Genomic DNA, 21,480 nt, shown 5'->3' with positions numbered 1-21,480 from the left:
AGGAAGAGCCGAATCGGACCTGGAATTTTAAAACTCTAAACTTGCAAACCCCAGTGCCACCAAAATTACCCCTGCTACAAAGCAACTGCCTGCTCCACAAAAATGCCGATGGGGCTGGGCTATCTGCTGCCTGTGCCTGCCTGCTTGACATCATCATCCTCAAGCTCCGCGCCCTTGCCGAAACGTTGTGCTCCTCGTTGATGGGTGCGCCGAAGCACTGCCGTAGTGCTGCTAGTGGAGGGACAGGCCCCGCCTGGCTGGGTATGAGCTAGCATTCAATGAAACCCGTGACGTTGAAATCCAAGCACGAGCTCGCGTCGATCGTGGGACTTATCTATGCAATTCATTGTTCATTTTCTCCTCTTTCCTCATTTTTCTTTGATGAGAAAATCCTCAGTCGTGATCCGAATGCGCGACAAATACATGGGGAAGTTCGTCTAGCTTTTTGTCTGTAAAGTTGCACGCGCGTCTGTCATTTCAAACTTTACTTACTCAAACATGGTGAGTCTGAACGGACGCTTTAAAATAGCTTCCTGTTGCACCCTAACTACCTACCTTACCTACCTACATTATCTTACCTGCCTGCACGCCCCTCAATTACAGCTCTCTGACCCCAATAAACTCCAAAACCATCATCTAATCTCATCCGGGCCGTCAACCTGCCTGCCCTGCTTACTTACTTAGCCAAACGTAACAACTCCGCTTCTTGCGGACTCGGACCGATCCAACGATGCAGGCGTCAATCGCAACTCGCGTTCCGACCAGTCGCCCTCTAGCACCCATGGCAGCTTCTGGCAGACGCGCCTCAGGGAGGTGATTTTGTTTGTCTGGGCACTTGTCGCCACTGCCGCCGTCATCGTCCTTGCTGCCTGGTCTCAACACCGCGGCCAGACTGACGATTCACACTCTCCAGCCAATGCGAAGCGCAACCTCATCTTTATGGTCTCGGATGGCATGGGCCCGGCCTCGCTGTCATTGACGCGCAGCTTTCGTCAGCATGTCAATGGCCTCCCAATTGACGATGTTCTCACTCTTGACCGTCACTTTTGGGGATCCAGCCGCACTCGCTCCAGCAACAGCCTCGTCACCGACTCGGCAGCCGGCGCCACTGCCTTTTCCTGTGGTCTCAAGAGCTACAACGGCGCAATCTCAACACTACCCGACCACAGCCCCTGTGGCACAGTTCTTGAGGCTGCCAAACGGGCAGGCTACACCACTGGATTGGTTGTGACCACTGACATCACGGATGCGACGCCTGCCTGCTTTGCATCGCACGTTGATTACCGTTCACAAAACGATGAGGTTGCCGCTCAGGAGGTTGGCGAGGGCCCGCTAGGCCGTGTCGTCGACTTGATGTTTGGCGGTGGCCGCTGCCACTTTCTGCCCAACACCACCCAGGGCAGCTGCCGTGCTGACGATGTCGACATCACCAAGATCGCCCGCGAAAAGCATGGCTGGAACTACATCGATAGCCGCAGTGGGTTCGATGCGCTCAGGGAGGGCCACAACGTTGACCTCCCTACTCTTGGCCTCTTCGCCCCTACCGATATTCCCTTTGAGATTGATCGCCGGAACCAGTCTGACATCTACCCCAGCCTGAGCGAAATGGCCAAGACGGCGCTGCGCGCCCTGGAGAAGGCCACGGCCAACACAGAAAAGGGCTTCTTCCTCATGATCGAGGGCAGCAGGATTGATCACGCTGGACACATCAACGACCCCGCCGCTCAGGTCCGCGAGGTGATTGAGTACGACAACGCCTTCAAGGCCGTGCTTGACTTCTTGGAGCGCAGTGAAGACGATGGCCTCCTAGTAGCCACTAGCGACCACGAGACGGGTGGGCTCTCTACTGCGCTGCAGGAGCCTGGCCATTATCCCGTCTATAACTGGTACCCAGAGGCTCTGAAGCGGGCCAGTGCCTCTTGTGAACGGTTGACGCAGAGGCTCGCCGCTCACCTTTCCTCCAACCCCGACGCTATAGCCTCTGCCGACGGCCGCAGCAAGTTGCGTAGCTGGATCAACGAGACGCTGGTCTACGAAGGCTTGGGTATCACCAACGCCAACGAGTTGGAGCTGAGTGCCTTGGTTGCGCAACCGGAGAACGCACTGGTCATCTTTGCCGAGATGATCAGCCTCCGTGCCCACGTCGGCTGGTCAACCCACGGGCACTCGGCTGTCGATGTCAACGTGTACAGCTCCGGCGGCCCGGCTGCTGAGAAGATCCGAGGCAACGTGGAGAACACTGATATTGGCAAATTCCTGGCCGATTATCTCAACCTTGCCGATGGCGTCAAGGCGATAACCAAGGAGTTGAATGCCCAAAGGTCGTCGAAGAGCATCAAGGCTGTGCCTGACATGGTTGGGCAAGAGGAGCTCCTGGGATACCAAGCAAAGGGCCTCCCTGAGAATTGGGGTTCTCTTGAAGGAGCACAGTTCCACTTGTAGCTAATTTGATTTCAGCCAGTGGTCATAATTTCCACTAGTGTTTTTTTTAAGTTTTTCGTCGTCGGAACACATGTGCGCAACGGAGCAGCATCTGGCGGCGAGAGGTTAACCGATGATACGATTTCCCAATATCGTCCTGCTTTTCATAAATATATATATAGAATGACTTTGGGTCGTTTATCCCATGTTATGACCACCATTGCATAGACTTGGAACATTGCGAAAGCACCACTCTTTTTTTTTCTTTCTCATGACCATGTTAATGCTTAAAGTAGGAAAAAAAAAAAAATCTTTTGGCTTGATATCTATGGATAGACGCGGAGCTTTATAAACACATAGACAATTACATGGTAGGCGTACTTTCAGTAGCGAATGCTTGAGGTTTCTCGGCCGGATTTATGTCGCCGAGTCTGTATTCGATAAATAAAATTGAAAACCACAAATGTTAAACAGACCCAAGTTTTGCACACCGGCTCCGGTTTTCCTCGGCAATTTTGTAGAGATAATAGCTCATATTCCATAACCAAGAGGCTGTAGAGAGAAAAAGCCACAAAGGTAATAGCGACGAAAATCAGACCTCTCAGTCAGAAAAGTCACTTTCGTGCAGTTCATCTTCGTCTTGTATGTAAGTAAGACTCAGCTCGCCATTGACCCTTTCCTTGATCAGATCCTGAAGAGAGGTCTCCTGCGCCTTTGTAAATTTGGTGCTCCCGAAGCCGATCTGACTGGCAATGATCAAGCTGAAACCGTAGTGCGGCCCCTTGGAGATAGTTGCTGAGCCGTTCGCCGATGTCGATTCTGCAGGCTTGCTGCCCTTTACAGAGAGGCCTTCGATGAATGAACGGAGCCTGTCGAAGGAGAAGGAGGATGTGCCATTGACAGTGACGTACTTGAGGCGCTCGAACCCCATTAACGCGTCCAGTGTGCTGTCCTGATGCTCACCGTCAAACTGTAGTATTTCAAGCCTTGGCAATGTCAGACAAAGCTGGCGGAGGTCGAAGGCTGTGAATTGTGAGTTGACGGCGTAGAGGGCAACAAGGTTCCGGCACTCGGAGACGGCTTGCACGAGGGCCTCGCTAGGGCCGAACGAGTCCTCATAGTCCTCGATGAAAAGCTCCTCCAGAGTCTCCTGGTGGCTTAGACTGGGGTAAAATTCACTGTCCTGCCGAGTGTGCTCGGAGATATGGACTCGGAGGCTGCGTAGGCGCAGATTCTTAGATGGCAGTACTTTTGCTAACAACGAGGGAGTGTCGGGTAATGCGCCAATATCAAGGCTGGTGAGGCCTTGACTGTTGCGGAGCCACTCGGCCACTTGGAGGTATGATTCTTTGTGGTCATCTTTCCAAGGGTAAGGAATCGCCCGCGACTCGTATTCTAGCCTCAAGGTCTCAATAGCTGTGCACTCGCAGAGGAATGAGAGGGCGGGGACTGCTTCTTGGGATATGGAAGCCAACATGATGTTCTTGAGACTTTTGGAATGAAAGGCCAGAGCGGCAAACGTTTGTTGGCCAAAGTTGTTGTACGATATAACCTCGAAATGCTCCAAGGTCTGCGGGGCCAGGCCGAAAAGAAAAGCGGCCATATCTCCATCTGCATTATCCCCAGGGCCAGTTAGGCAGCGCAGCTTGGCAAAGGACGGACAGTCACGGCGGATGGCGGAAGCCACATCTGCGTTGAGCGAGTCGACCTCGCGTAGGGTCAGAGATCTCAAAGTGGACAGCCTGGACGTCCAGGTGATCAAGACATCTGTGGGTATGCGGTGGCTCTCGAGCTTTGCCAGAGTGACAACCTTGTCGTTGCGGTCAGCCGCATCTTTGACGAAGGAAGTGATGGCGTCGCCGACCTTGAGTGCGATGGCGTCGTAGGCCAACGGGACTCTACCGAGCTTCCTCTGGACGGCGCGCGTCATGTTGACGTTGCTCACCATCTCAAACTCGGCCATGTCGCCCTTAAAAAGATCCTCACGGACGGCCGGGTTTCGCGCAATGTCCTGGAGCGTCAACTGCAGGTCGCCGAGCTGAAGCTTGCGGATCCATAGGGCATAAGGGAATGCAGTCTTGCCGATGCTGGACAGTATCAGGGAACGCCATAGGTTTGCCCACCTGACCTGCCCGGCTATTGATGCATCCAGATTAACCAGAGCTTTGTGGTGGACGCTTCCCGGTGACGGTTCAGAATGTCAGTAATTTTGGTCCCTCTCGTTGACTGGCCTGCCAGAAGCACTCGGGTTTCAGTCACATACCTGTACAGAGGAGGTAATGCTACCTTTGCCATGGCGCGATCAACAAGTGCACAACTGAACAGTGAGTTGAAGTCAGGCGGCGCGTCTCTGACCAGCTCCTGGCAGACAAGCCACCATATCTCGAGCGGTAGGGGAGATGATGTCATTTCGTTTCTAGAATATTTGAGCTTTTAGTGCTGAATTCTCGAAAATGTCCCTTTTAACAGAAGATTCCCGAGGTTTAATTAAGTAAGTAGTACAGTCAAGAAAAAGTATTATGAGTGACAAAACGCGAGATTATTCCTCCTGTCCATGGCACCAACGACGTAAACGGCAAGACCCAATGATTGACGAGATAAACATGGGGGTAAGGTAGGTAGCGCGTTGCCCTGTTTTTTTAATATACTGTATCCCATTAACATAAGCACAGTAGGCGGGGTCGAATTGGAGAATCCCTGCAAGCACTAACATCGTTCAGCCCAAACCAATGTACCCGCACGAGATAATCTAGACTCCACCATGCACACCTGTGCTTCCCCACCTCGCTGGGGTATGGTATCACTATCTTGGAACTCCTGTAATTAACTAAGGTACCTACAATACTCAGCGACTACGCTAACCACAGGTACCTCTCCCTCCTCAAACTTCACATAGCGCGCACTCCTTTTTTTTTTCTACAGCACAAAATACCCGCACACTCAAAAATGGGCAGCATCTCCATCAGAAAACACATTCGCTGGCCCCCAGCACCAGCAGCAGAGCCCACGTCCACCATCGTCGTCACCTCGCCAGGCCGGCGGTTCGTGGACTTGCGCGTGCTGCTCCCGCTCCCCTCCGACCATGAGAAAGGAGGGGTCAGCCGCGTGCCCGTCTGCAGTGTCGAATGGGCCATCGCCGGGAGCTCGGAGTCTTGGATCCGCAAAGGCGCCGACGGCGAGGACATATCCCACTCCAAATGGACGCACTGGATCGACTCGCGCACGATGCTCAATCCTGAGGACTCGGTCGCGGACGAGGGCGACATGTTTCCGCAGCCGGACGGGACGACGCTGGAAAAGGGTCGCATGTTGAACCCGGACTTGGGCGTCGAGGCCGATTATGAGGAGCTTTGGGATGATGGGAAACCTATCCCCGGGATCCTTGGTGAAGACGGACAGGCCAGGCCGTTGGCAGGCGGCGTTGCTCGGTGCATCGTGATGCAGATGGAAGATCAGAGTCTTCGAGCTCGTGGCAGAATTGTGCTTCTTGGACAGTACTGTCAGGGCCTGGTCAGGATAGGGGACGAGATTGCTGCGCAAAGATGGGAATGGCAACTTGGCCGCGGGTGGGCAATGACCATAAAGATAGGGGAACTAGCTCTGCCTTGCCTCGAAGTCATCCGCCAGGCAACAAAAACAGAGGCTGATAAGGAACTCAAGTGTGGGGAGCAGTCGTGGAAATTGCACGAATCCGTACCTTGACTGATGGATGTCCCGGCCCAATTCTGCTCAATAAATCTAGACTAAAGTCTACAGATCAATCAAGCTGGTCCAACCTCAACAGCTACATGATCTGTTGTCAATGGCACCTGCCAACCCCCGCGAACTTGTGCAACACCAGAAGTCGTGACCCTGAACGAGGATGATCCCGATGGAGATTCAACCCAGATAACAGTGATCGACGCTCTAGGAACCCAGTCGAGTTGAGCCAGCGTCAATGAAACACTCTGACTACCCGGAGTATAGCTGAAGTCTTGGATGATCCCCGCATCCACTGATACCAACATGTTCAAAGGTCCAATAAAAATCTTGCGGCGTACGGCATCATTTGTTCTCACCATTGTTCCCTCTAGCACACCGCCGAAAGCAACAAGACCAAGCTCTGGGTCTTCCACTAGATAAGTACCCGAGCCGAGGGCTAGACCCAGGAAGCCAGAGCCATAGTCACCGCTGATACCATCCCATTTGAGTGTATCTGGCCACGAGTGAAAAGACGCCGCCGCGAAGCCGTCTTGGTTGATGTTGGAAAGGGGCCCAGTCGTGCCTCCGTAGCCGGTGCGGAGTAAGTATGTGTCGTTAGGGTTCGAGCGGAATGCAGACAGGAGAACAAGAGCGTTCAAGCCACTGCCATAGTGGTGTATCTGGCGTTCTATCCTACGCAGCTTGCCACCATATCTGCCAGGTTTGAAGTAGAGGAATCAGTACCTTTCTATTTATAGGATGTTCGTCTTTTGAGAGAAATCAACTTACATATTGTCCCAGTATCTTCGGGAGTTGCCATTGTAGCCCCAGTGCGGTATGTTGTGTGTATAACCCAGTACACTGTTGAGAGCCTTTAACACGGTATTGGAGAAGCCGAATTCTTTTGCCCAATAGTAGACACCCTAAAAGTTGACAGATCCATTAGACAAAGCTCATTGATCGGAACTCCAAGAGTCAATTCTGACTCTCAATGGTGCCATCTATACCTCTTGTCCGGTGGAGTCCCAAGCCATCTCTGAGCCAAAAGGAACTTGTAGCGTATCCCAATATGCAGCTCGCTGCTTCATCGCTGTAGATAAAGTGTCGGCCTCGTTTGTTTGTCCCTCGCGTCTGAGATCGGTCAGGATCTCTCCAAAGACAGTTTCCCCCATAAGACCGACGTCACTATAAAAGACATCGTTCTTCATTATCCTGATTGCTGTTTGGTAAGCCTGGTTCAAATACCAGTCCCAGGCATGCGCCTTGGTAAGGTCGGGATAACCACGAGCAACGCGGTACAGGGACCAGTATGCAGCAGAAACGTGAACGTAGTTGTAACCTCGCCCAATATCATCGGCTCCGGCCTTGTTCCAACTAGTCCACGATGTCCAATCCAGGCTGGGGCTGTATATGTAGCCAGGCACCAACGCGGGCTCGTAAAAGAATATGCTCTTTTTGACTCCATAGTCATTTCTTTGAAGGGATTTCCAGAGAACACCATCCACGAATGCTTCGAGCTTAGTCACCTCTTCTGCGTTGGGCTGTATGCTCTGTTTCATAAACGCAGACAGATACGAGCCGGCACCCGCTTCGTCACTGAGACCGGCTACCCACGCCCGTGAGTCCTGTTCTACTATTGATCGTGTCTCGTAGTCAAAAGTCATGACGGAAGGGGCTCGGCTGAAAGGGTCGGATTTGTTGGTGTAGTATTGTTCCGTAGTGACAAAATGCCCGAGATCTGCGACGACCTGGGTGTATTGCTTGGTGACGTAGTAGTGAACAGTCTGAATCCTCCCGTTGGCGTATCGCACATCTAAACGCACCCGACCCCAAGCCATAGGTGATGGGGTTACGGTGTATTTCCTCGGCGAGTCTTGAACTGCCTGAAGCATATCGGCAGGGTCAGAAGTGATGGACGTCACCTCAGCCTTTGAGTCTAAGAACAGCTGCGCGGGCTCTCCCGAGGAGACAATGAAGCCAGGGACGCCCACGGCAGTGGGAATTCCGACCGACCTTACGGTAGCATCAAGGCCCCTGACGCCCTCCTTGGCAACAGAGAAGCGCAGGCCAAACTGCACAGTCTCTCCTGGATCTAGGGTCCGGGAAGATGCAGGGTTCCAAGGCTTTGTGTTGCGCCACTCGTTCTCCGCCCATGCTTTGGAGAGCGTCTGCCATTCGTAAAACCCCTCAAAGGTTTGACTTCCATACCAAGTGCCTTCGTAACCACCCTCTTGCAGGTTGCGATATGCCTCCATTGGGGTGGAATCCAGAGCAGTGACTACAAGTGCTGCTCCGCTGCCGCTCACCGGGCCAACCCTGATCTGGCCAGCATCCATGCCGATGTACGGGTCAGAGAGAGAGCATAAGCGCTGCATATCGGCGGCATGGCGATCAGTGAATATGCTATTGAATTCTGCAGGAAACCCCAAGCTTCCCAGCTCGATCCTGGCAGATCCTGAGTTCTCGATGATGAAACGAAGGCCGAGATCACCGTCCACTTCTATCCACTGCCTGGTGATATTCAAGGGGCTATTGGGCAGGGTCGGGGCGAGATTGGACGAGGCGAGCGTGTTTTGCGATGGTGACTCTGCACTGACTACAGGGCGGCGCTGCGCTGCCGAATCCCCGTCGATCCAGGCCGTCTCGCCCTCGGCTCGATAACGGAAGGTAACGTCACCCCAGTGATATTGTCCGTTCCTGGCTCTTCTACCAATGTAGTCGAATGGCAGAAAGTCAAAGACGTCGCCGTTCGGCTTGAGGGAAGCAAGAACCTGAGAATCACGAACGATTTGGGCATTGAAGTTGGTGGTTTTGAGAGGTATGAAGCCGTTCCCAAGTCCCAAGGTGTCATTTGTCTGTGCGAATACTGCCAGCGGCAGTAGGCCGAGGAAGACTATAGAAGCCTTCATGGGAGCCATTCTAAACATAAGAGAAAGAAGCCCCCTTACCCCAGTGACGACCAGAGGGCGGGCCCGTGTGGGAGGACGCCATCTTATGGATATCAGAGTGTCAAGAGACTGCAACAGTTTGTAATATTTTTCTCCGTATTATGGCCCAGCCGGGAAGGTGCCTTGACTGCGATCCGCATAATACCTTGTCCTTATTTGTCTTGTCCTACGTACTTGTGTAGCAATCGCAGGCCCAGCCAAGAATCAACCAAGTCCAAGCTGCACATATACCATTGTCATGCTTAAGATGCAATAGTACCTAGGTAGGTAGATACCGTAGTTGAACTGGTGGTTGTGATGAGCGGGCGGGGTAGGTCGTCTACACTTGGTACTGCATACCACATAGCTCGTAGCATCCGTTCGGCTCCCGCCTAACTCCACTCTCCCAATCTTCAAATGAGCAGACCTTATGATTGGAGCGCAAGCAGTCAATGCTACCAAGGGACCACTTGACCCAAGTACAATGAATCAAAATCAAGTCCAGAAAGCGGCACGGCGGGTGGGTTACTTATCAAATAAGCCTGATCGACGGAGAAGTGGATGGAAATATGCCCACGCTATTGCCTAGGTAGCGAAAATAAAGAGACCAAGCAAAGGGTCGATAGCATGTTAATCGAGAAATCTGATGAGAGTGCAAGAAGCAAGGAGACATGGCATTAAATGTAGCCAGCCTTTGATCTTGACCTTGCAGGTACCTACCTAAGGTATGTGTACCGGTAAATAAGGTAGATTTAAAGAAACAAAAAGGCAGCATCCACTCGATGATGCAGCAGGAAGAAAGCCTTTGGGAGCCTGGGAAGACTGCAAGTCATGGTCAATTAAGGCAGGTACGCATGGTAGTCTATCAGCTTGGCAACATTTACTAAAGTACCTACCTTCCTTACCTACAGTGAGTAGTAAGTAGCCTGCAGCTAGCATTCGTATCGCCCAGCAGGAATATCTCCACGTGACGATAACAGCGGATATGCACGACAGATCAACTTTTTTTTTTTTTTTTTTTTTTTCATTTTCCCAGTGGGGCATTATCCGCTAACTAATGCAAAAGAGTGACTGACTAACAGTACCTGATGCAGCAGTAATTTAGGAGCCTTGTGTGAAAGTCAACTTGCCTTTATTGGGCAATGCCTGGCAGTTCTCTGCTGCCCTCCATGTCTCTATGAATAATATTACACAAAGGACCGCCAACCTGGTCACTGGCGTATTGAAATATCCTCCGCGCTTACAAAGGCTCAGCATTGGCAACAAACAATTGTTACAACTGCGATACTATCACGCCTACCAGCATCGCCCTGCGCTCGACGATCCTTATGACCTCGACGACGTATACGACGTTACCCTTGCACCATTCAAGAAATCGTACGCCGTCGGTATCCTTCTGGAGCCCCCCTCGTGGCTGGCCATCACGCGCGTCAAGTCCAAAAGCAGTGGTCAGCACAAGCGGCAGAAGCAAGGGGAATTTCCAGAGCAAACAAGCATGCTCTCCCAAGCAGACATTGTCTGGGCCCCGACGGCCGACACTGCAGGGTCCGCGATATGGCTGCACTGCGACACCCGCCGCTACTTGATTGGAAGAATCCCCGAGGGTACTCAGCGTGTGCTAGCCGATAGGTCTAACGACAGGCCCATGATCAAGCTTGAGGAAATAATGGTCACTGGCCCCATCGGCTCCGAAACATGCAGCGGCCTCATGGGCATGGTGCTCACTCTAGCGGCTTCCAAATCGATGGCTATCAAGGACAATCCTTCCAAAAGCAAAAAGAACGAAGCAAAGGCCTCGAATTTGAACAGGTTGCGGTTGCGCGGGGGCAGGAACTTGCCCTACTATCTTGCCATGGGTCGCAGCTTCATATTGCGCCAGAAACTGCCCCTGGATGTGAACGAGATTCTGGCCGACCCGAGGCTAGAAGATCCGACCAATTCCGAACATGACTGGGAAGATGAAAATATTCGTGTGTGGCACGTTCCATTATCAGCCAACACAAGCCACTCCCCCGGTGGCAGAAAGCGGGCCAAGGTTAGTCATGGTGATAGTGAGCCTGGGCCCGAGATGCTTAGTGAAACAGACCAGCAGCTTGTCAAGTCGGTGCTCATGACCATGTTCGAGACTGATTGGCGGCTAGACGGCCTTGTCGAAACAAAACTGTCCCAGGTCCGGAGCAGGGACACCACTCTATATGTACGCAAGAACGGCAACCTGGAGGAATACCAGGGTCCTCGGCCTGGAGGCTCGGAACCCCTTCCAGATATAACCGTTTTGACCAGGAGAAATTGGCATCCAAGCCAAATACGGAATCTCCCCAAAACCTCTCCTTCCAGTACATCAATGTGCTACATAGTGAAGTTGCATTCGCGCCGTGGCAAGTTTGACAGTGCAGCCGCAGATAAACTTGGGCTCCAAAAGAAGCAAAGAAGTCTGGTATGCAGGGGCCAGTCGGTCACCACAGCCTCTGGCAATGTGATCACGCCTGAAATGGTCATGGCCCCTCCCGTTCCCGGTGTGGGCTTTGCTGTGATCGACGTTCCATCGGCTGATTACGTCGAATCCTTGCTTTCCAGGCCAGAATGGGATAACGAAAAAATAATGAGTGACATGGTCGCCATCTACTGGACACTTGGTCAAGGCCTGGCAGATGACGAGAGAATCTTGGCATTCATGAGAAAGTACAGTCACCTGAGACACACCGTCTCATCGTTGGATGTTTGTGCGAACCATATCGCCTTTGGGAAGTCGGCCAAAGGCATCATTAGGCATCACTACCTAGACAAGAAGCGCTTCCCTTTACCAGTCTTCAACAACGCTGAGCCGATGGGCGATTTGTCATCGAAACCCTTTGTGCCAGCGAAACCCGAGGTTAGATTAGAGCTGGCCCCCAGGCAAGTATTCCAAGACGACAGATCACCACCGCTGGTGGCTACTGCTGCTCAAGAGCTCCAACCTTCTTCGGCAGTCAAAGAACTCATCGACGTCGCTCGCGAGACTGTCAACAAGCAAGACTTTCAGGCTCTTGTCCAAGCGGACAATAAAGACCTGCCTTGCCCCGATGCCGAAGTGATTGCTCTCGGGACTGGCTCCTCGTTACCCTCTGTCTATCGCAACGTTTCAGCTACACTTGTGCGCGTCCCAGGCGCCGGAAACTATCTGTTCGACTGTGGCGAAAGTACGCTCAGCCAGCTTCGTCGTCATTATGGCATCGAGGGGGCCGACGAGATACTGCGCGACCTTCGCGTCCTCTGGCTTAGCCATCCTCACGCAGACCACCACCTTGGTACCGCAAGGCTTCTTCAGGCATGGGATGCAGCTACTTCGTCCCTCAGCGCAACCACATCAGAAGGATCTCCCCGGTTCCTCACGGTGGTCGGCCCAATGTGCCTCATGAACTACATTCAAGAACACCAAAATGTCGAGTATATTAGCAACCGTCTGACCCTCATCGGCGTCATGAGGCCCAACAGAACCACTCGCATTGCGGAGCCCATCGTGTTTACTGAGAGTCAACAAGCCAACATCGGTGGCCTTACGCGGATAGACGTGGCCAAGACCGACCACTGCTTCGATTCGTTTGCAACGGTGTTCACCTGGGAGAAGACGGGCCTGAAGGTGGCCTACTCGGGCGACTGCCGCCCATCAGACGAATTTGTCCACATAGGCCAGGGCTCGACGTTGCTCATACACGAAGCGACCTTTGAGACTGAAAAGCAGGGTGATGCCATCGCCAAGAAGCACAGCACCATGAGCGAGGCCATGGATGTGGCGAGGCGCATGAAGGCGCGCAGGGTACTGATGACTCACTTTTCACAACGCTACGCGAGCATCCCCAGAGATATAGCGCGACGGAACAGCGCCGACGGGGACATGATTGTCCTGTTCGCGTTTGATCACATGAGGGCCAAGCTCGGCGAGTTCACCGAAGCGGTCGAGTTCTTGCCGGCTCTGCAGAAGATGTATGACATCGTGTTGGAGGAAGAGGGCGATGAGGCCGGTACCAGCGTTCCTGATCTGGCTGCGGGACAAGTCGGTGAAGAGTTGGCTCAAGATGAAGCTGCTGCTGTTAATTAGTCTGCTCTGTCGGCACAGTCCTGATCTACACAGGCAAGCGACGAGATACTTGTTTGCGCATTTACCATGAACGGCTTTGTTCTCGTGGCAGTAAAGCACGTCTTGACCTGATATTTACGATGAGTTCTGCTGCTGAAACGAAGTAAAAATGTAAAATAGCATATACAAGGAATAGAAGGATATGCACATCTTGTTTTCCCCATCAAACTCTTTTCTTTTTATCTTTGTCATTGAAGAGCCCGTGACATTCTAGTGATAAACATTCTGTTTTTCTCCCTGTCTCTACTCCAAGCCTACATTCTGGCACATTTGTATTCCGGTGTGCCCACGTTCTAGGATCCGAGTCACTGGCTGGCCACATCTTTCACGGCACGGTCCTTTCAACCCCGTGCCTGGTGAGCTCCTACATTATGGCCTGCTGCGTTTGGTATCTCGACTGGCGAAGTCCCTTCTCAAGACCGTAGACTTTTGAGCTGACACGACGGCCTGGACCGGTCAAGCAACTTGGAAGACTGGTCACTTGCAGGCAAGGGGATCCGGGATTGGCTCTGTCGTCTATCATCGGATACAGAGTGCTTCGTTTTGGAGATGGTGGGAGGAACAGGCGGTTGCTCGTGAGCCACTTGAGTGACTTTGTTCTTTGTTGTACGCGTGGTAGAAACGTCTGTACCCAAGGGATCATGACCATCGATAGACAACGGTACATGCGTCTCGTACTCTGGTGCGCATGTACTCCCTTCTGGGATTACTGGGCCTGGAGGCGTGTCCATCCGAGTTGGCGGTCGAGGTTCTTGGTCGGCCGAGAAACCTTGGAATGATACATGTCTTCGCTGCATGTGCCGCCAGCTCTGACTATGCAGCGAGGGTCGCAGGTTTGGCTCGTTGCTGACGTAGGAGTACCTTTGCCGTCGGATTTGAGGCATTGGGGTGTCCGTGACACATGAAGATGTCAAACTCGTGCGTTTTAGAGTATCCTGGCTTGAGCAACTTGGCAGCTTGTCAGTGCCCATTGCCCTGTATATATTATACGCAGTCGGTGAGACTACTGATGCTGATCGTGTCACCGGGGAAGAGACGGCATGTTTTTGACAGGAAGATTGTTTCCTTGGTGGAATTCCATCATCCAAGCTAACATGTCGGGCAAACGGTTGCATTTGGAGTGGAATAGACTTGGTAGGACTTGGCTTGAAACTTGGCCCATTCAGAGGATCTGACATGGAGACATAAATGGTGCTTAAAGACATATTGTCGGTGTTCTTGCCGCCCTCTTTGGTCATGTTAGTTGCCCTATCCTTCTTGATATGATCAGGGTATGTAGTGTTGACCTTAACAGCCACTTCCTTGGGTGACTAAACAAAAATACAATATCAAGTCAGCAGGCATTTTACTAGTGGTCTAAGGGACTTGTTCAGGCTCCTTTTTTTTTGGACTTGGCTTACTGCAGGCCGATCATATGGCTCATCCTGGGCTTCGGGCATGACTGCATGGGACCCCAAAGTCGCCTGCTTGTTCTTCTGATACCTTGCCCGAATCAGTTCTACATCCCCCTTGCGGGCCGAATCCAATGCCAAGCGAACGATCTCATCCTCATCGGCACCATCCCCCGCGATTTTCAGGAGACAGTATTGACACAGCGGGATCTCGTTCAGCTCGACCGCAGCACCTCTGCTACCGCCAGTCTCTTCCCACCAGTCATCTTTCCAAACATCTCCTCCCCACGCCTCTTGCAAGCTCGTCTTCCCACCACAGAACAGACATCCAAAGCAGACACGGTGCCAGAAGCACCATCCGAGGCTGACGCAGGCATCGCCCCGGTACACCAGCTCACCGCACTTCCAGCACACGGCGAGGTCTATCAGGGCCCGGTAGCAGCCCTCGCACGTGAGGCGCGCAGACTCGCCGACGACGTGCGCTGGGGACCGGTGCGCCTGGTGGCAGAAGCTGCAGATAAACGCCGGTCGACATCGCGGGTATAGAGAGTCCCTGCTGATCGGTATCAAAGGCTCCGAGGCCGAGGTGGACAACACTGGCCGCTGTGTTGGGACTGAAGTGTTGAGTATGGACCGCATCGATGGGATGTATCTGTGATGAGGACGCTTGTGTTTTTTTATAGTGGCTTTTGCGATTTAATGGCTACTTGTTAACAATGTTTGGTGGGTTGATTATCCGTCCTAGGAATGCTATGATCTAACTGTTTATAACTATAGGAAAACTGAGGCGGAATAGTGAGGACTGGTGAATGGTACTGTCTCATAAATAGAGCCCAGTTACTTGGAGGCAAGGTGCCTACCTTACCTACCTACCTACCAGCTCAAGGTGGAAACAACTCTAGACCGGGCGGGCCTGAAGTGGTCAGGGCCCTGAAGTGGTCATCTCTCTTTTGCTCTTATAACCTTTATAACAATCCAACCAAATGCCCGATACAGGCCAAATTTGGTACGTATATAAAACCAAAAAGCCGCTTTTCAATGGTATAATATATATATTTCTAACGTTAATAATAATCGAAATATTAAAAATAATATATATTTGTTATTTTTATTGTTTAAAATTCGAATTTAAATGTAATAAATATAAAGTAAAATCCATTAAATAAATTAAAATTTAAATAATATTTAGAGTTTTAATTTGGATATATAATATATTCGGTTAATTTTATACGATTTTTTAAAGTAAAAACCATAAAAACATATATTAAATTAAAATTTAATTTATAATATTTTTGGTTAATAAATAAAAAAATAAAAAAATCGTACTAATAATAAAAAAATAAAAACAAAATTACGAATTTTTTTGGCTTTAATTATAAAATCTTTTATATTTAAATATTTATTTAAAGATTTTACTAATAAAATTTTACTATGGGGATTTTTTAAAAAAAATATTTAAATATAAAAAACTTTAAATACAAATTTAAAAAAATTCGTAATTTTGTTTTTATTTTTTTATTACCAGTTAAATTTTTTTATTTTTTTATTTATTAATTAAAAATATTATAAATTAAATTTTAATTTAATATGCGTTTTTATGGTTTTTATTTTAAAAAATCGTATAAAATTAACCGAATATATTATACATCCAAACTAAAATTCTAAATATTATTTAAATTTTAATTTATTTAATGGATTTTACTTTATATTTATTACATTTAAATTCGAATTTTAAACAATAAAAATAACAAATATATATTATTTTTAATATTTCGATTATTATTAACGTTAGAAATATATATATTATACCATTGAAAAGCGGCTTTTTGGTTTTATATACGTACCAAATTTGGCCTGTATCGGGCATTTGGTTGGATTGTTATAAAGGTTATAAGAGCAAAAGAGAGATGACCACTTCAGGGCCCTGACCACTTCAGGCCCGCCCGGTCTAATACATTGAATCAAGATTTATTCCTCGAGCTCACACCTACTTAGATACCTAGGTACCTAGATAAGGAACATAGGTAGGTACCTAAGTAAGGTATCCTTCACTTGCTCCCGTCGATTCATCACACCTTCCCCATGAGCCAACATAGAAGCAAAAAATTTAAAGCAGCTAGCTGTATTAGTTTGAGGCAGGTACCTACCTACCTTACCTACCTACCTTACCTAGGAATGAGGTAAGCCAATACATACATATGTATCTCTTCTTGTATCTTTGAGATTGAAATCGGGCACTTTACGAGACCCATGCAGAAATATCGTCCCAAGCCCCCTTATTGTATAGCACACACATCAGGCAGAAAATATGTAACCCCACAGGTTGTTGACGACGGCCAAACGGCGTACTGAATTAAAAACCAAGCATAAGATATGCTTTGCGATTTTCCTAGACCGATCCGACCAAACACGATAATACTGTACAGTTGACCATAAATAAATGCAAGAGAAAATATACCAGCAGTCCCAAAATCCCAAGGGCTTCCTTGAAACATAATCCAACAAACAAATAGACGCAATAGCAGGAATCCAACTAATTCTGAAGAATAGGCAATTCGGTTAAACCCAAGATAAAAAATCTCAGTCGCCGACCGTACTCTCCTCTGAGTGTCTCTGCCATCAACTAAATTGTTGCCTGCTTTTCTTTCAAATAAACTCCATGACCTGCCCAACCTGTGACCCATCGTAGAGAATAACAACAAAAAAGAAACCATAACCCAAACAACGCCTGTGCGGAAATCTCGCAGTTTGACCATTTTCTATCCACTGGCCAGCCACGGCTGATGACACATCCAGGGAAATGGTCTCTTACGATTTCCAAATTGAAAGGAAAAAAAAATAACCTCAAAAAAAAAAGTATTTAGACATTCTAGAAAAATGCAAAGATTGCATAAACGGCACAGTATACACCGTTCTGTTGATGGGAAAGAACCGGCTCACCGAGCCTTGTTGCTCAGTCGTAAGCAACGTTGGCTTATGGCGGTCTATTCACAATTGGAGGCCCGAGAAAATAGAGCCTCTCGGAAGCCATCTCGGACGAGCGAATAACGTCTCACTTCCGCATTTTGGGCCGTGCAAGCATGGAAAGGCGGCTGAGACTTATGCCCGACCTCTTCACGGGGGATGGCGTTTTGGTACCGACCCCGGAAAACTCCGAAGGTTTCTTGGGCGAGCTGTACAGCATCGTTCTCGGATGTTGCTTGCGAGCCTTAGGTGGTACACTGACAGACCCCTTGGCACCACGGCTTGAGCCAAAAAGTGCTTCACCGTCCTCAATTTGTCGTGCCCTCTTGGTTGCCCGTTCCTCAGACACTTCATCTTCGTCATCCGAGTCCGCACGATGGCGCTTCTTGTTACCAAGACCATGCTTTACGGCAGGCAAAAATGTCGACGGCGCACGATTCTCTTTGTTTTCGCGCTGGCCAGAGTTACCGCCTCCTCCATGAGTGAACTCGGATACCGAGTCCGGAAAGCTACCCGGCATCGCCATGGGGCTCTGCGAATCCATGACTGATTGTCGTACATGTCTCACACTCGACTGACCGCGCGAGCCACCGAAGCCGACAGGCGAGGTGGCGCCGAACTCGATCGTGCGATCGCTTCTAAAGGTAAACGTTCCAGGAACCGCCGATCCGAGAACACCAGTCTCCGAAGTCGTCGTAGGCTCGGGAGGTCCATCTGTTAGAGTTTGCAAATCCGGATATTGCACCGCGGGAACGCTGCCTTCCTGGCCTTCACCTTCATCCATGACTGTGTCTAAATTCGGGTAGTGGACTTCAGGTAGCTTGCCCATCGTTTTCGACCTCGGCAGGCCGGACTTTAAAATTGACTTGAGCGGAGAAGGGGTGCGATCATTGCCCAGAAAGGTCACGGGCTTCTTGGAATCCGGAGTGAAGACGACACGCTTCATAAGCTTGCGAGAAGGGGTGGTTGCTGGCACTGCAGGCAGTGGTTTGTCGAGGTTAGAAGCAGTAGGTGTTTTGAGACCAGAAACCTTGGGAACCGGCAAAGTGCTACCGGGTTTGGGGCCATCGTCTTTCTGGCCTCCTCGAAGCATTGATTTGATCCTATCGAATCGGCTGGGTGACCTGACTGGTGCCGCAATCTTGGATGCCATGGCCAAGCTGCTGTTGCTTGCTGATGGCTTGAGACGTCCTGGTGGTGCGGGAGCAGTGAGGGACCCGCTCGGACCTGGCTTTGTCGCCGAAGCAACAGATCGGGCCAGAGATGATTTTGTTGGGGTCATCAACGCCGACACCGTGGTGTGGGATCGCGGCTGGAGGCTTGGGCCTTCCCTGCCGGCGGTAGTCGGCCGTGGAATGCTGCTGGCATCCCTCGATACAGGCCGAGCGGTAGATGCATCGTCCTCGATACGTTGTCTTGCGCGCTTGACTGCGGATGGGGGCACCTCATCGCTGCTGCCTCCAAAGAGACCATTCTGCCGCTTGGCGGGTGAGATGGGGAACTTGGCAGCCGGCTTCCTAGAGGATTCAGCAGTCACAGCCCCCCTACGAGGCTCCGAATCGTTGAGGTTCGCTTTAGATTGCGTCCGCTTGATGCCCTTGGTTAATGGAGCCGGACTGGTTGAGACGTTGCCGGCGATGCTGCTGCTACTGCCATTGCTATTCATCGTCTTGTAGCGTTGGACGCTGGGGTGATTGACAATAGAGTCCATTTTCTGGAGTTCCTTCCAGTGCACGTCACTGAATCGACCGCGTTTTCCCTTGGCCGAGGCGATCCTGCGTCCATTTGCCTCCGCCTCTGCCTTCTCCTGGTCACGCTTAGCCCTGAGGTCTGCCGCGATTTGCTCAATGTCGCCACGCATATCTTCCAGAAGTGCTTTAGTACGTTCACTAAGGCCGCCAGTCGCGGCGCTAGGGTTTTCAAGATGGAAAGTGAATGGTGCTGATGGCACCGTGCTAGTCCTGCGCGATGGTGCAGCTGCCGCTCTCTGCGTCACCTCCATTGTAGGTGATGAGTTCAAAGGGCCTGCGGGATTGATATCCGAGAATCCAAGGTGCAAAGCAGAAGAAGGAGCGGCGGTAGAAGCGTGGTAGTGCTCGGGATGCATCTCTGTTGCCGGCGGCTTGATTGCAGATGATGCCGGGGTTCGCGGGAAAGGGGAGGAAGCCGCATGGGTCTCATCTTTAGCAGTGTCGAGAGCGCGAGATGGGCTGCTCTCCACTGGTTGACTTTTTGCTGCTTTGCCTCTGGTTGACCTGCTGCTTTTGGGAAGCTTGCTCTTCTTGGCCGGGGTCTTCTCGACGGGAGTGGTCTCGTCAGTCTCTTCCACCGAGCCGAGCTCTTGTTTAGGGAGGGTCGATTCCTATTAATCTATATCAGCAAAGGCCTTCCAAGCTCGGTTGTAGGACTGCAGAAGTTCGGTTGATATTTCGTCGCGTGATTTTTTTTTTTTTTCTTTCTTTTTTTGATAGTTGCGGTGTGCAAGCTTGGTTTGTTTTCGATTTCACTCACCTCCGGAGCAGCATTCGCGGCCAGGCGCGTTGAGCGACGGGGGCGCGCCATTATTCGACTACGTTTGTGATGATTAATTTCGTTCCTTCAATAGATGAAAAAAGTTCCTATATCTGGAGGAGAGGAACGCTGCGTTCTAATCTCGATAACTCCAGGCTAGGACTGGGGTGGTCAAGAATGGAGGAACTTGGATGATGTCAGGGTGGAAAAGTGGTGTTCCATGTAAACATGAGCGGGGGTTTTGGAAAGTAAACAAACATTTTTGTCCATGTGGAGCAGAACCCGAGCCTCTTAGTGGTCAAAGCTCCAAAAAAGTACCGCGACGACCCACTGACAGTGTGTTTCATTGATTGGCCTGAAGCTGCATTATCGCACCATGTAACCCGCCGTCGCGTTGAGCGATGCGCCATATTCTTTGGTTGTGACTGAGCTTCTGAAGAGAAGAATCACGTTGGGGCACCAGCCAACATGAGTTGCTCCGAGAATATTCTGTTTACAACTTGAGTTGTTTCTCGCACCGCGGCGGGGCATCACATGAAGAGTATTCACTGGTAGAGGCATCGGAGAACCAGTTCAAAATTGGTACGAATATATCCAGGGTTTTACGGGAGGTCCCCTAGCTCGGCCATATATGGACGTTTTATGAATGCTATCGCATGGGTAATTCCAATTGATTGAATATGGATACGAAAAATGGCAATCGATACTCTCTGGTGATCCTTACAGAAAGTATCACATATCCCAAAACCTGCATTACGGTACATGCATGAACTGTACAAAACTAGCAAGATTGTAAGCTAGAAAATATCGGCATGAGAAAAAGGACAACGCCTATTTAACGATCCCGTCGGGTTAGACATTATGAGGCGAAGGTGTTGCAATCTGTTTCTGTAGTAGAGGGACAAGTGTAGTAGCATCATGACCTACCAACACTAGAAACCCGGTAATTACTTCGTACAGCACGGAATATTCTTCGGCGAATGCAATTCATTTCAAACTTTCAGAGTGGGGCGGGTAGGCAGGTAGCTTTCAAATGGGCTGGCTCACTTCACAGTACCCGTAAGTGCGTCTAGCTCGGTGGCTATTTGTTCCTTCTGATCGTCTCTGCGCTCAATATTGTCGTCGCGCCGTCAGCGGCCCTGGTGACAAATGATTCGAGACCACACCTGATTTTGTGCACCCATGCATGCGAACGCCACCGGTAACAAAGAGGTCACGCGCTCATATCCCGACAATGCGGTTCCCCCGAACAGTCGGAAAAGATGAGTTGCCAATAGAGCGAGTATTCTGGATTGACTGATCACCATGCATGCCGCGCTAATATGCCACTGTCACTTGGCAGACGAGGTCGGTGTGTGTGTGTGTATGTGCGGAATGTCTGTCTCTACCGGTAGAACCGACCGATGGTCTCTATAGCAAGGTACCTTAGCTCCGCGGGGATTCTAGTTCGCCGTGGCGGTGCATGCCA

The 21,480-nt window shown here is 50.5% G+C and overlaps 7 protein-coding genes across 7 annotated transcripts; 3 read left to right on the top strand and 4 right to left on the bottom strand.

Annotated features, from left to right (window-relative positions):
- Positions 1-177: 177 nt before the first annotated feature.
- PgNI_09418 (uncharacterized protein) lies at positions 178-2,740 on the top strand. The gene is made up of 2 exons (XM_031129402.1): positions 178-501; positions 685-2,740. Exons 1-2 carry the CDS (start codon positions 499-501, stop codon positions 2,440-2,442), a joined length of 1,761 nt encoding a protein of 586 aa, XP_030977594.1. The 5' UTR covers positions 178-498; the 3' UTR covers positions 2,443-2,740.
- Positions 2,741-3,022: 282 nt separating this feature from the next.
- Positions 3,023-4,893, bottom strand: PgNI_09417 (uncharacterized protein; the record flags this gene model as incomplete). The annotated part of the gene is made up of 2 exons (XM_031129401.1): positions 4,685-4,893; positions 3,023-4,598 (listed from the first exon to the last, which is right to left on the bottom strand). Exons 1-2 carry the CDS (start codon positions 4,828-4,830, stop codon positions 3,023-3,025), a joined length of 1,722 nt encoding a protein of 573 aa, XP_030977584.1. The 5' UTR covers positions 4,831-4,893.
- A 368-nt stretch (positions 4,894-5,261) lies between these two features.
- PgNI_09415 (uncharacterized protein) lies at positions 5,262-9,020 on the bottom strand (the record flags this gene model as incomplete). Its single annotated transcript, XM_031129399.1, has 3 exons — positions 5,262-6,816; positions 6,892-7,025; positions 7,110-9,020. The coding sequence occupies 3 exons, from the start codon at positions 9,018-9,020 to the stop codon at positions 6,183-6,185; spliced, it is 2,679 nt and encodes an 892-aa protein (XP_030977586.1). The 3' UTR covers positions 5,262-6,182.
- On the top strand, positions 5,368-6,123 carry PgNI_09416 (uncharacterized protein; the record flags this gene model as incomplete). Its single annotated transcript, XM_031129400.1, has 1 exon — positions 5,368-6,123. One exon carries the CDS (start codon positions 5,368-5,370, stop codon positions 6,121-6,123), a length of 756 nt encoding a protein of 251 aa, XP_030977585.1.
- Positions 9,021-10,206: 1,186 nt separating the features above from the next.
- Positions 10,207-13,107, top strand: PgNI_09414 (uncharacterized protein; the record flags this gene model as incomplete). Its single annotated transcript, XM_031129398.1, has 1 exon — positions 10,207-13,107. One exon carries the CDS (start codon positions 10,207-10,209, stop codon positions 13,105-13,107), a length of 2,901 nt encoding a protein of 966 aa, XP_030977588.1.
- Positions 13,108-13,559: 452 nt separating this feature from the next.
- On the bottom strand, positions 13,560-15,176 carry PgNI_09413 (uncharacterized protein; the record flags this gene model as incomplete). Its single annotated transcript, XM_031129397.1, has 2 exons — positions 13,560-14,456; positions 14,547-15,176. 2 exons carry the CDS (start codon positions 15,174-15,176, stop codon positions 13,560-13,562), a joined length of 1,527 nt encoding a protein of 508 aa, XP_030977799.1.
- A 2,413-nt stretch (positions 15,177-17,589) lies between these two features.
- PgNI_09412 (uncharacterized protein) lies at positions 17,590-20,063 on the bottom strand (the record flags this gene model as incomplete). Its single annotated transcript, XM_031129396.1, has 2 exons — positions 17,590-19,863; positions 20,013-20,063. 2 exons carry the CDS (start codon positions 20,061-20,063, stop codon positions 17,590-17,592), a joined length of 2,325 nt encoding a protein of 774 aa, XP_030977800.1.
- Between the last annotated feature and the right edge of the window lie 1,417 nt (positions 20,064-21,480).

Source organism: Pyricularia grisea (assembly GCF_004355905.1).
Source record: "Pyricularia grisea strain NI907 chromosome Unknown Pyricularia_grisea_NI907_Scaffold_7, whole genome shotgun sequence".
Classification (NCBI taxonomy): domain Eukaryota; kingdom Fungi; phylum Ascomycota; class Sordariomycetes; order Magnaporthales; family Pyriculariaceae; genus Pyricularia; species Pyricularia grisea.
Note: the sequence above shows the minus strand (reverse complement) of the source record. Positions and strands in the feature narration are given on the sequence as shown.